Source organism: Zootoca vivipara, chromosome 4, assembly GCF_965207765.1.
Source record: "Zootoca vivipara chromosome 4, rZooViv2.hap1.1, whole genome shotgun sequence".
In the NCBI taxonomy this organism is placed as follows: domain Eukaryota; kingdom Metazoa; phylum Chordata; class Lepidosauria; order Squamata; family Lacertidae; genus Zootoca; species Zootoca vivipara.
Window position 1 is genome coordinate 63,961,699 of NC_142587.1, and position 13,525 is coordinate 63,975,223.

The window sequence follows — 13,525 nt, forward strand, 5'->3', positions numbered from 1 at the left end:
TATTATCATATAAACACTTATACATAGTGTCACTGCACATGTGTTACCCTACAGTGCTTCAAACCTTTGAATTGCTATCATGTGCCCCTGCACTCTCAATGCCTATTTCTATCCCTCCTCTGAATACGAGTAACTTGTGCACGTTTAACTTGTACAATTTCAACTTCTGCATGGTTGAAGGCTGGTCAGTTGAAATCACACAGATTAAAAGCACAGAAGGCAGAAGCTTAAAAGCTCTTTTTACACAGCATTTTCCCGGTGCAGAAAGAGCTTTTGAGCTGTCAGACTTGCTTACTGGGTTCTGGTAGATCTTGCAGACTTCCCAGAGCTCAGTAAGCAGTTCAGTTCCATTGTGTGGTTTTTTGGGGGTGGGGGGTGGGGGAATGATATACTTGAAATAGATTTCCTTCAGCAGACTTCTGCATAAAATACTAAGGAGCTGTATGGTCTGTGCCCATAAGACACCATACTGCAGTAAATCAGTTTGATCAATTTCATTTATTTAATTTTTAAAATTCATGTCTCCTCTCTTTCAGGTCTCCTGCAAGCGCAGAATCTCTTAACGCAACTACCTCAGCAAAGCCAAGCCAACCTCCTGCAGTCTCAGCCAAGCATCACTTTCACCTCTCAGGTCAGTTTTCAATAAATTTTCTTATTCCTACTTGGTTGGGGGTAGGATGAGAGAATTCAGGCCATGGTGCATAGCAAAAGCTGTCTATTTTATTATTCTAGAGAGACAATGAACTGGTGGCTATCTCTCACTTAAGAGGTTGTTGACATATTCTAAAAACATTTGCACTTGCGCTGGAAAAGGTTGAGCACAGTGTGCATGTGTCATGCTATATTTTACATATCAAGAAATTACTGGAAAATGTATTAACGCATCTGGAAAGCAATGATTAGAAGTCTAGCTACTGTCAGAATAGGAATTGTGCTTAGATGCAACTTCTGAACCAGTCCAAAGTCCATCTGATATCACATTGTCACTTGCTAAAAAGCTTTATAGCAGAAAAGCCATAATCTCTTTCTGGAGCTGTTTTGGACTTTTTGGACTTTACTCTTCCCACTCATCCCTTTGCTTTGTTCAATCATTCTCTTTTTTGCATAGTGAGAATAACTGGGGGAAAGTGTACTTCATTCTTAAGCGGAAAAATTAAAGGATCAGGAGACACCTTTGTTTTGAGAATACTCTAGATCAGTGGTCCTCAACCTTGGGCCTCCAGATGTTTTGAGACTACAATTCCCATCATCCCTGACCACTGGTCCTGCTAGCTAGGGATCAAGGGAGTTGTAGGCAAAAAACATCTGGAGGCCCAAGGTTGAGGACCACTGCTCTAGATTGCAATACCTATTTTGGAGATTAAGTAATTAAAATACAATGTGTATGCTAGAAAATGGTAGATACTACCGGTAGCATTTACCAAGAAAAGCCTAACCATGCTTTATTTCTATATATGTCATCTGACTTCACTCTCTGCTTTCTTCTATTTCTTAGCAGCCAGCAACCCCAACACGCACAATAGCAGCCACCCCTATTCAGCCACTTCCACAGAGCCAGTCAACACCAAAGCGAATTGATACCCCCAGCTTGGAAGAGCCCAGTGATCTTGAGGAGCTTGAGCAATTTGCCAAGACTTTCAAACAAAGACGGATCAAACTTGGATTTACTCAGGTAAAATGGAAGATTTAAGATCCCTCTACAGTGGGTAAATACCAGTGTTCAGATCTGGAAGGACAGTGTCTATATCACTTTTCCTAATTTGTGATGACTTCTTATGTGGGCTTTTATTAGTGCTGTGGAGGATTTGTGAATTTCCAAGTGAAATGCATTTTAATTAATGTCAAACAAACATAAGCCACCTTACACCGAGGCAGACCATTATTCCTTAAGTTCAGTATTGTCTGCATTGGCTACTAGCAGTTCTCTAAGGTTACAGACCTCCCCCATTCTACCTGATGGTAGAAGGGATTTTGCATGCAAATCATGTGTTGTGCCGTTGAGCTACAGAGCTGCCACTTCAGATGGGTTCGGTACAGAAACCACTTTAGTTATCCAAATGGATTAGCTTTGCAAGGAGATCAAGGTGAGTTTGCCCCTACGAATTCTCCTGGACCTTTCAAAAGCTTTTGATGCCATCATCCACCACATCCTTTTGGACTGCCTGGCTGAGATGAGAGTGAATGGCACAGTAGTTTTATTACTACCTGGTGGGTCAGATTCAGAAAGTGGTGCTGCAAGACTATGGCTCCACACCATAGCATGTATGCTGTGGGATTCCAAAGGCTTCTAATTTGTCCCCCTGGCTACCACTGCATCACAGGTAGGCAAACTGTTCCTCAAATGCTTCCTAAAACTGCCCCATTCCTCCATCCCATCAAAGTTCTTTCCTCTACTTCCCCCTCCCCCCCCTGCTCACCTGCTCACGCCCACCCTTGGAGCAGAAATCTGAGAATAAATTGGTGGGCTGCTGCCTTCTGTTCATTGTACTGAAAAAAATACCTCTATACTTATTTGAGAACACCTCCATCAAATCTAGTGAGGTTTGCTTCTAAATAGGGCTGAAGATCAGAGTTTCAGAATGTGGTGAGTCCATGGCCTTCACTTTGTATGCAGAAGTAAATATCAGTGATATAAAATTCTTTTTACAAGCTTAACCTGGTGTACATGCTGTGATCCTCCTCGACAAAGATAGCCTGACCACTTGCCTCTATGATCTAGTTATAACCAAAATGACCCATTGCAACACACTTTATGGGAGATGATATTTCATCAGTTCTAAAAGAGCTCCATTGGTTCCCTATACATTTCTAAGCTTTGTGCAGAGTGTTGTAACTATAAAGGGCTTTACAGGCTTTCTTAAGGACTGCCTACTCCTTTACAAACCTGTCCATTTCTGAGCTCACCTGAGGATGCCTTTCTTAAGGTTCCCCCACCTTTTGAGAAAAGCATGGTAGTAATTGAAGATTGGACCTTCTCTGTATTGACATAATATTTTGGGCTTATGATGAGATTTTTTTTAAGTGGTCTTGTGGGTCCATACATGCAGAAAAGCAATGCTAGGAAAGGATCATAATAATTTTCCCAATAAAATTTATTTGAGCAGACTTAATGAGGATCAACTTATTTACGTTAAGGATGTATGGATGATCCATGCTTTTCAGATGTATGCACTTCAAACTCCATTGAATGTATATCCTATGTGACAACCTAATCAATCTTTCCTTAACTGAGATGGGCAAAAATTCAATTGTGGATGGAAATTCATCTGTCCCCCAAGTCAAAGGGGCACCTTGTACTCCTCTGTTTTGCAGCAAAACATTGTACCACTGGGATGCCAAACAGCATAGTATTTACTTAACAATTATATTGCACAAGCTATATACATAATTAGTTTTTAATGATAGTGATTGCTTAATTATGTGAGAGGATAGTAATTAGAAAACTGAAGTAATAAAGGTTTAATTTCTCATAGTGTGTGTGAGAGAGAATTATTTGCCGGTAGTACAGTAAGTTATTTTCAGATGCTTATAGATTTATTGTTTTGTCTTTCAGAAATAATTACTGGGTTCAGGTTTATATAGAAGACTAATTGCCTATTGCAGTTCAATTCTCAAGTTAAAAAAAATCAAAAGAAGACTTTACAATTTAAAATAAATATCTAAAGTAGGAGATTCGTAGTTTAAGTGGTATAGTCATTAGACTCCTCATTGTATCCAAAGGTGGTGGCTGTCCTACATAAACAAAAATAATTCAGTTTGTTATCCCAGTTGTTTCCCAGCTGTTGTCAATTTGATCTGTCATGAGTCGTAGAAGAATTAAATGATTTTATGTACTTGACCCTGGTACTTTTTATGGGACTACATGCAGAGGCACTCACTCATTGAGCTGAGCTCCCTTAACGTTGGAAGAAAGTGCTTAATTTCATTTAATTGTTGGACTTGAAGGCTGTGGAAACTGAGTCAGCCCTCTGTGCTGAGGCAGAATCCCTTATACAGTTAAAACTTGGATCCCGAACGTTTCAGAACATTTCAGCTCTCGGACGTTTTTCGGAAGCCAAACGTCCGGCATGGCTTCCGCTGAGTGCAGGAAGTTCCTGCAACCAATCGGAAGCCATGCCTAGGTTGTCGAACATTTCGGAAGCCAAACAGGCTTCCAGAATGGATTACATTCGACAACTGAGGTTTGACTGTACATAAACACTTCAGCAGGCCTCCCTACCAAACAGGGTGCAGGTCAGATCCTTTGATCAAGCGCTAACTTTGAAATTTAGAAACAGTTCATTGCTAATCAGGTACGGTAATTGGCCTTTGAAGATACAGAATTAGGTGCATTCGGTGACCTGTAGATAACATCTTTATTCCTTCTTGAGCAAGACTTTTGCAAGATGGTCTATCTTATACCAATTTTAAAGCATGTGTTAAATTCTTCAAAAGGACAGTTTATTTCAGTGGAAAGCTAGCATAAGTATCACCAAGACGGAAGAAATCTGAGTGTGTCTCCGTTGTATCTGTCAATAGCCTTGTAATGAGATTTATTTTATTACACATGTCCTATAGAAGTATATGTTGTTCAGCAACTTCTTTTATTCCCATCTTCTTTTCTTTCAACCGTGCAGGGTGATGTTGGGCTCGCTATGGGTAAACTCTATGGAAATGACTTCAGTCAAACTACTATCTCTCGCTTTGAAGCCTTGAACCTCAGCTTTAAGAACATGTGCAAGTTAAAACCACTTCTGGAAAAGTGGCTCAACGATGCAGGTGAGAATTTCCTAAAAATTTCCTGAAATACCGCAGAACAGCTCTGAATTTCTTAAAGATTTTTATTCAAATGCTCTTTGTGGTGGGGTTCAATTTTGTTCTACTTACAACAAATAATTTCAGTCTGTTCAGTCTGTTATGCAAGTGGAATAGATTGAAGAAGCATAAATGGCTACTTACTTGAGCAGCCTTTCTGAAGCGTTCGTATGGCACTGGCTCTGATGTGAAAATAATTGAACATGTACAGTGTTTTTCAACCACAGAATCATAAGCTTACTCTGGCACTTTTTATTCTTAAGACCAAAAAATGCTCAAAAATACATGAGCAAAAATATTGGCTGGTGCATATAAAAAGTTAGCAGATAACCCTAAATGTGGCCATATGCAATTAGGTCTGATCAAACCTTGTCTCCTTCAGATCTTGAGAACTGACCTTCTATCTAAGCTGTATAGTATGGCTTTTTAAATAGCAAGTACTGTTAGTTTCAGTATTTCTGCTACATAGGACCCATAGGTTTAGATATTAGATGTCCATAGCTGCCAAGTTTTCCCTTTTCTCGTGAGGAAGCCTATTCAGCATAAGGGAATTTCCCTTTAAAAAAGGGAGAACTTGGCAGCTATGGATGTCCCTTCCACAAATTGAAGGGCTCAGTTTGTTTGCAGAATGGCTTTTGATCCAATGGTAGTGATTTTTGCAATTCATCCTGTAGCCCGCTACACACCACCTCCCGCTCTGTTCTGGAGGGTGCTTCAACTCTCTTGAGCAGATTTGAAGGAGGGGAGGAACAGGGGGCTGCTGGGAGGAGGGATAATTGGTGACAATTTGTGGGAAGGTCCCATGAGTGGATTTCTGCTCACAGCAACTTGAGATCCAAGCCATAGAATTTTTGGGTATTTGTTTGTTTGTATACTACCTTTCAGAACTATACAGTGGTTCACATTATAAAGGAAATTAAATTACAATATGAAATATTGTACACTATGTACAAAACCAATAACCCCAATTCGCATACAGCAAATAAATAAGGTCAGCAGAGGCAGGCTGCAAGCCCCTTAACTAAAGGCCTGGGATACATTTTTAACTGGTGCTAGAAACTAATTAAGGTTAGTGTCAGTCAGGTCTGTAAGGGAAGGGCATGCCACAATCATGGTACCCTTATTGAGAACACCCTCAGCTATGCTATGGGAGTGTAGTCTGGCATCATTAGGAGGCCCAGTGCTGGTCATTCCTAGGTCGAGATTGAGAAGGAGGGGGGCCCATTACATGGGTTCATGTGTAGTTGTTTAACCAAGTACTGTGAGTGGTACTGTACCTTTTAAAAATATATTCGTAGCATGCTTTAGTGACCTTGACTGTGCTGACTGTTTTCAGAAAACCTCTCATCAGATTCAGCTCTCTCCAGCCCAAGTGCCCTGAATTCCCCAGGGCTGGGGATTGAGGGCTTGAACCGCAGGAGGAAGAAACGCACCAGCATAGAGACCAACATACGTGTGGCCTTAGAGAAGAGTTTCCTGGAGGTTAGTCGATCTGTTGAACTGAGTAGTTTCAGCATAGCATGAAATGATAAAATGGCATAAGAACAATTAAATAACATTATAAAATACTATATTACCTGACACACCATGACTATGTGAATTACTTGACCCTCTGTCCTTCCCATGTAAGTAGTAGAAGAGGAACTGGTGCATCTCCTCTGCTATGAGATAGATCAAGGGTTGACAATTTTTTTTTAGCCGTGGGCCAGTCCACTGTCCCTCAGACCTTGTGGCGGGCCAGAGAGGTGGCAGCAGAGGGAGCTAAAAGAAGAGGCGAGGGGGGCAAATAGTCCTCACCACCCCCAGCCTCTGAACTTACCTTCCCAGGGACTGCTGCCGCTGCTTCTCATGGGTAGGCAGAGCAAGCTTGTCCAGTCCACTCCACTCTCTAGCCCACAGGAGCACCAGGGCGGCGACAGCAACGGGAGGAAGAGGCTGAGCGGCTGTGGCTCTACCAATCAAACGCCACGCCTGGTTTACCTCAGGCGCGGCATTTGATTGGCAGAGCCACCGCCGCTCAGCTTCTTCTTCTTGTCACCATTGCTGGGAGTCTCGCCTTCACGGTGGGTTCCAGCTTCGTGTTGTGGGCCGGATTTAGGATTTAGGTGGTCCTGATGTGGCCTGGGGGCCTTAGTTTGCCAACCCCTGAGATAGATACTTCAGATGTATCTGCAACAATTATAGGTAGCTGCTGGCTTTCATTGTTGCAGCTTCCCTGTAACATGGGAATTCACCCTATGTCCAAACTATAGCTGAGCTCTTCTCTCCAAATTACCACTATTTCAGAACCAAAAGCCTACCTCGGAAGAGATCACCATGATAGCTGACCAGCTGAACATGGAGAAAGAGGTGATCCGTGTTTGGTTCTGTAACCGGCGCCAGAAGGAGAAAAGGATTAATCCACCAAGTAGTGGTGGAACCAGCAGCTCGCCCATCAAAGCAATTTTCCCTTGCCCAACATCATTGGTAAGAATTAACTTGAGTTATACCAGACTGGAAGAAATTAAAATCACTCCTATCCTCTTGGTAATGAAGTTGACATAATGCAGATTTCAAAATCTTAAGTTTTTATCGTCAGTGGTCACTGCTTTATTCAGTACACCACCTGTTGCTCCTACTTTGGTCTATATTGAACAAGACATCCTCCAGAGGGCTTTGAGTACCAAGCGAGACATGAATTATTGCTGGATTGAGCTGTGTGATTCACATGTGTGTTTGTGTTACACATAGCTTAATGATTTCCTCACTACAAGTAGTACTGTAGCATAGTTCTACGTGTCAATGAATGAAAATCCAAAGCTATATAAAAAGTATGTGTTTGCCCGCTTCTATATTTATAGGTAAGTAGTAAACATTTAAATCTTTTCCTTTCTAAGAAAGCTTAGCTGTTTTGTTCTGACCTCTAGGTGGCAACCACACCAAGCCTTGTGACAAGCAGTGCAGCTACAACCCTGACTGTCAACCCTGTGCTCCCTCTAACCAGCGCGGCAGTAACTAGTTTGGCAGTCACAGGTAAGAGAATATTCAGACTTGCTCAATGCAGAAGTACTTGCTATTACAAAGATAAAATTTTGTGACCTATTATGTCAGAGAATCACTGGCACCATTTGTATCCAAGATTGTTTATTAAGCAACAAGTTTTAATACACTCAGATCCAAGATAAACAGTGCTTTTTGGGTTCTGTTCACAATGCTCACACACAGTGTCCATTGAGTTAATAAGTCCTCTTTTTCTTACACTTTGGCACATTGCCCTTTCATTCCATTGGAATGGTGTCTTTTGTTCTCTGTCTGTCTTGTAGTTATAGGTATCTTCCAGGAGTATTAACTATTTTAGTCTGATTGAAACTATCATTTCAGGCACCACAGAAACCATCCCCAACAACACAGCGACTGTGATTTCTACCGCTCCCCCGGCTTCCTCGGCAGTGACATCACCCTCCCTGAGTCCCTCTCCTTCTGCCTCCGCTTCCACTTCTGAGGCATCGAGTGCCAGTGAGACCAGCACAACACAGACAACCTCCACCCCCATGTCCTCAGCAATTGGGACCAGCCAGGTGATGGTAACTGCTTCTGGGTTGCAAACAGCAGCTGCAGCACTCCAAGGAGCTGCACAGTTGCCTGCAAATGCAAGTCTTGCTGCTATGGCAGCAGCAGCAGGACTAAATCCAGGCTTGATGGCATCCTCACAGTTTGCAGCTGGGTAAGTATCTGCCATTCGTAAAGCTTACCATTTTAACTATCTAGCCTTCAGGCATCAGATGTCAATACACTGCACATTTAGTAATTTTACTTAAAAATAAGTGCTTTTTGAAAATAATGGTTGCCTTAATTCTTTTTTTATTATTATTCAGTAGTTCAGCTCATCAGAGATTATTAACACTTTTCAGGCATAAAAATGTTTAAATGCAAGTTCTTACGTTTCTTGCCCTTTTAAGATAGATTTTAAAGAATGCAACCAGTCAATAATAAATTGTAGGTAGAAATGCTGCTGAAAGGATCTGCCTCCGTTTTTGTGATACTCAACAGGGGAAATTGGAATTTGACTTCTAAATTCTATTTCTGTGTCTAAGACTGCTCGCCTGGAAAGCCGCTCTGTCTTCAGTTGTTTTTGTTTCCTGTTTTGGGATTGCAGAGGTGCCTTACTCAGTCTCAATCCAGGGACACTAGGCGGTGCTCTCAGCCCAGCTCTGATGAGTAACAGCACTCTGGCAACTATTCAAGGTCAGTGGACTTTCACCAGTCTTCCCATCTCTGTTATGTTTGTGTTTTTCATGGGGTTCTTTCCCCCACAAAAAAGGAGACAAAGGCTGCATATCCTAAACCTCCTTGCTTGGAAATGTCACATTGAAGAGACTTGCTTCTACATAAACATTTACCTTTTTATATCTAAACCTCCATCAACCACGCATGCACACTTCACACTCATGACAATGAAGGGGTGACATATTTTATTCCAAACTCCTTTTGAAATTCAGAGATAACAACTAGTCTGAGTAAAATCAATATATGAAAACACCCTTGTGAGGATTTTCACTTAGAAGCCTCCAGGGAAATAATCAACCTTCATACATCAGGATCCTCTCATACCTTCTTTCAGGAATGAATGAGACACAGTTGAAGGCTGACACTCAAACACTTGTGAGTTCCTAACATTGGTAAGAAACCTGAAGCATCAACTGGATGATTGCTATTGCCTCTTATCACTTTATAGGAGGTGATAGTTCAGAGAGGCTGCCAACACAATTCCAGTGCCATGCTGACACCAGAAAAACAGACTATTAAATCCTAACCTAGTCCTTGGGGATAAAATTTCACCCCAGTGCACTTTTTGAAAATCCAGTGCTGTGTAAATTCTGCAACAATATAGTCTATCTAAGACATTGTCGCCTGCACAGTCATAAACAAATAAGTACATTTTATTCATAGCACTATGTAGCTCTTTTACAAAAGAAAAGTACATATATGTGCAACTGTTCTAGGTGTACAAAAATTCCTTTTATGAATATTCATAATCAAGCACTTCATTTGTTTGCATATATTTCCCTCCACCAAACCAAGCTAGCGACTGGTCAGGCTTTGCAAGTCAACAAAAAAGCCAGGTGGCAAACTGATCTACTCTTAATATGAAATGATTCTTCAAAGTGAGCAGGTACTCCATGAATTAATTATCACAGCACAGAAGGTGAATAATACACAATGGCTTAAGCATTCTTCAGGTGGTTGAAATCTGACTTCATATATCTTTATGCACGAGCCTTTATAATACTTTAATGCAGGTGTTGGGGAAGTTTTTCAGCCCCAGGGCCTCATTCCCTCATAAGGAGCCTTGTGAGGCCCACATGCCAAAAGTGGGCATAACAATGGATGTGACTTTTGCCTTTGTGCAGAGTGTGGAAGGTTCAAAGGTTTCAGTATGTGCACACACTTAGCCACCGCATCTCTGCAACCAGGCAAATGAAAGAGTCATGTTTGCAGTTGAAGGATGAATTTCAGCTAGGCAAAAGCACTCCAGAAGGGTGTGGAGCAGGGCTGGTGAGGGATGTAGCCTTTGGGGAGGGGCATGGCACAAGGACAGAATGTGGCCAGGGGAGAGAGCCCCAAGGGGCACAGAGAAAGGCCCCAAGAACTGCATTGGGGCCCTGGGCCTGAGGTTCTCCATCCCTGCTTTAATGGGTCTTCATGCCACCTGCTTTTTCCTCTGTGGTGAAAATGGTGTATTTATCTGGATAATAAAATGGTCAGTTCTCAATCCTCAATCACTCTAACTCCAATCCAGCTTTTCCTCCTGATGTTGAGATGGCTTCGTTTACTATTTTTGGAGGGTGTGTGTGTGTTTTAGAATCCGTTGGTCGTCAGAAGACAAACTTCAGTGCTGCTGATGTGTGTGGCTGCGAATGCTGACATTTTCTTCCGCCTCTTTCTAGCTCTTGCATCTGGTGGCTCTCTTCCAATAACATCACTGGATGCAACTGGGAACTTGGTATTTGCCAATGCCGGAGGTACGCCAAACATCGTCACTGCCCCTCTGTTCCTGAACCCTCAGAACCTTTCACTGCTCACCAGCAACCCAGTTAGCTTGGTCTCTGCAGCTGCAGCCTCCGCAGGGGCCTCTGGACCAGTTGCCAGCCTTCATGCCACCTCCACCTCAGCAGAGTCTATCCAGAACTCTCTCTTCACCGTGGCCTCGGCCAGCGGGGCTGCCTCCACCACTACTACTGCCTCCAAGGCGCAGTGAGTTGGACTGAGCTGTGCTTACCCAGAGCCTATTTTACTCTGCAGTGAGATGGGCTGCCAGCTGGGTTTACAAACTGCAAAATGTGATTGGTTTCCTCTCACCATGTTGCTGGGGACAAGGGAGAGAAGGAAAAATACAAAAGGAAAAAAACCAAGAAGAAGGATTTAAAACTGGGACAAACATTTGCCTAATTTTATAATAAACACTGTCTTTTCAGGATTGCTTCATTGACTGGAGAACTTTCTAACCAAAAATGTATAAAACAAAAAAGGACTACTTATCATTTCCAGCAGTATCAATGACAAGTTAAGGTGGGTTATCAACTCAAACGTAGGAACGGGATTTCTTCTTTCTTTTTGATCTAAATATCTTTTTTTAATTATCATTTATTGGTCTGTTGTACAGGCCATAATGTCATACAAGGTGTTTATAATCTTATCAATCGTGTTGGGGGTTCCTTTCTTAACTGGTACAATTTAGGCAGGCCTGTATTACTGATGTATCTCTTTATGATTATTATTATTATTTTTATAAATATATATATATATATATATATATAGTTCGGACACATTTGTCTGCTCCTGGAACAGTTTCAGTGAGCTCCCATGCCACACAGAGGGAGGAGCAAAGAGAGGGAAGCATGTGAATTGCAAATGTTCTTTGGTTTCCTTTTCCCTGGCGGTATGTTTTTCGGGATTCTCTCAGAAATGTTGGCGGCTAAGTGAACATACAGAGGGTAATGTGCAAAGATAGTCCATGCTTGTGAGATGGGAGTTCTGATTGGACAGCTGTTTGCTCAGCACACTTGGGCCGAATCTAGCTCTCATTTGCACGTCTTTGGCTCCTGTTGATGCCAAGGGAGGAAGGATTTGGCCCATAGGTTCTGTCTTCAGCACCTGTGCTGGCCACTGTCTTATCTCATAATTGCATGGAAATGGCCACTTTACAACTGGGAATATTTCTGTTATTTACTTTCTCAGGAGGCTGCCTGTATTGGTGATAATTCATATGCATTCGTTGAACCTTCCTACCAGCTGTTTGGCATAGAATTTTTGAACGCTGCATTGGTTCATCTCTAAGAACTTACTTTTTCTGGTGTCTCCAATATGATTGTACTGAAAATGTTTTCAACTTAAAACATTTCTATTCCAGAAGTAAACTGGGTCATGTGAGCAAGTACTGTTTTATGCCAACACAGCAGGTCATGCTCCATTCTAAATAGTTTGTAATGTTCTTTGACACTGTTCACTGCTCTGGAAAAAGTTGGTAAGGAATTCTCGGAAAGCTGACCAGCGTGTCGTGGAGAGTGTTGTCTTTCTGGTGAACACTGGCATGTTGCATGCATCTTGCAATATTTCATGCTATTTCTGGGTGATGCTGCTGCTAGCTAGATCATTTATGGCAGCAATAAACACCTCTACTAGAGAGGGGGAAATGTTTCCAAGCAACGTAACAAGTGGTATGCGCAAACAGCTGCTGACAATGGATGAGAGAGACTGAGGAGACAGAGATTAATTTAAATGTTATGCTGGTCTGAATCTAAATTTTTGCTGCTGAGAAGAGATTGGATGACTGCAATGTACTTGGAACTCTCCAATCTCTTTTTAAGGTGAATTGAAAAAGATCTTCAAGAAGGAGGAGGTGCCCAGTTTTTCTTTTCACTAAGCCTGGGGAGAAGGGGAGTTCCAGCACTCATGTAATTATATTGCATTTCATGCCAAAGGTAATTATTTAAGCTCTCATCACCTGATATCATTTATCACCTGATATCATGATGGCAGTAACTTTATTCTCAATTCCTTCTCTGGCTGATGATCCCAATTCAGAGAGCTGGCATTAATGCTCAACTAGCAGAAATCTTTGTCTCTTCTCGCATACTGTCATGCTGTTTGCTCTCTGTTCGTATCTGAATTTCCAACTTCCTGTTTCACAAGCTATTTAAAAATAATGAATTCTTCCTAAAACTTTAAAAAACTTGTGAACTGTAAGCAGGGAAATGAGCAAATGTCCGTCCACCGTCTTATGTGTGTTTGATTTTTTTTAATGTTTTATTTTTTTTAAACTAAGCTTGAACCAAAGTCAATTTCTAGCAAGCTGCTGTACTAATGGACTAGTTTGTATAAGTGCAGTTCAGATGCAGAGAGGTGATAGATGCTACTGACAATTTCTTTTCATTTTTTATTTTATATAAAAATTGCTGCTTGTTTTAATCTTTTTTGGGGGTGGGGGGGTCTTTTATATATCCTTGGGGCAGACAAAATCTCAACTTGATTATTATCTAATTTCCGTGGTTTGGTGTGTAAATAGAATGGCAATGGCAGATGGTTACTAATTCAACTGTTCCCACATCCTCCTTAGCAGTTTGGCTCAATCTATATACTGTGGTGTGACTGTCTCCATGATTTCAGTCTCAGTTTAAAAATATAGGGCTATGAATAATACTGTGTGTTAAGGTTTTAAGTGGCCCATAGCAACAGCTTGGAGCAGTCAAAT

At 41.6% G+C, this 13,525-nt stretch overlaps 1 protein-coding gene across 5 annotated transcripts in view; it reads left to right on the top strand.

Annotated features, from left to right (window-relative positions):
• The window catches only part of POU2F1 (POU class 2 homeobox 1), a 98,837-nt gene extending 85,785 nt beyond the window's left edge, over positions 1–13,052 (top strand). For 2 of the 5 annotated variants that reach the window (XM_088668024.1, XM_035116371.3), the window contains 9 exons: positions 537–631; positions 1,496–1,672; positions 4,617–4,758; positions 6,131–6,276; positions 7,081–7,260; positions 7,701–7,806; positions 8,155–8,497; positions 8,930–9,018; positions 10,722–11,577. In XM_088668024.1, the coding sequence (XP_088524150.1) occupies positions 537–631; positions 1,496–1,672; positions 4,617–4,758; positions 6,131–6,276; positions 7,081–7,260; positions 7,701–7,806; positions 8,155–8,497; positions 8,930–9,018; positions 10,722–11,032 (1,589 nt within the window). In that variant the 3' untranslated portion in view covers positions 11,033–11,577. Of the gene's footprint in view, positions 1–536; positions 632–1,495; positions 1,673–4,616; positions 4,759–6,130; positions 6,277–7,080; positions 7,261–7,700; positions 7,807–8,154; positions 8,498–8,929; positions 9,019–10,721 lie in introns of all 5 variants that reach the window. The other 3 variants (XM_035116370.3, XM_035116372.3, XM_035116369.3) reach the window with 2 other exon arrangements.
• The last annotated feature ends 473 nt before the right edge of the window (positions 13,053–13,525 follow it).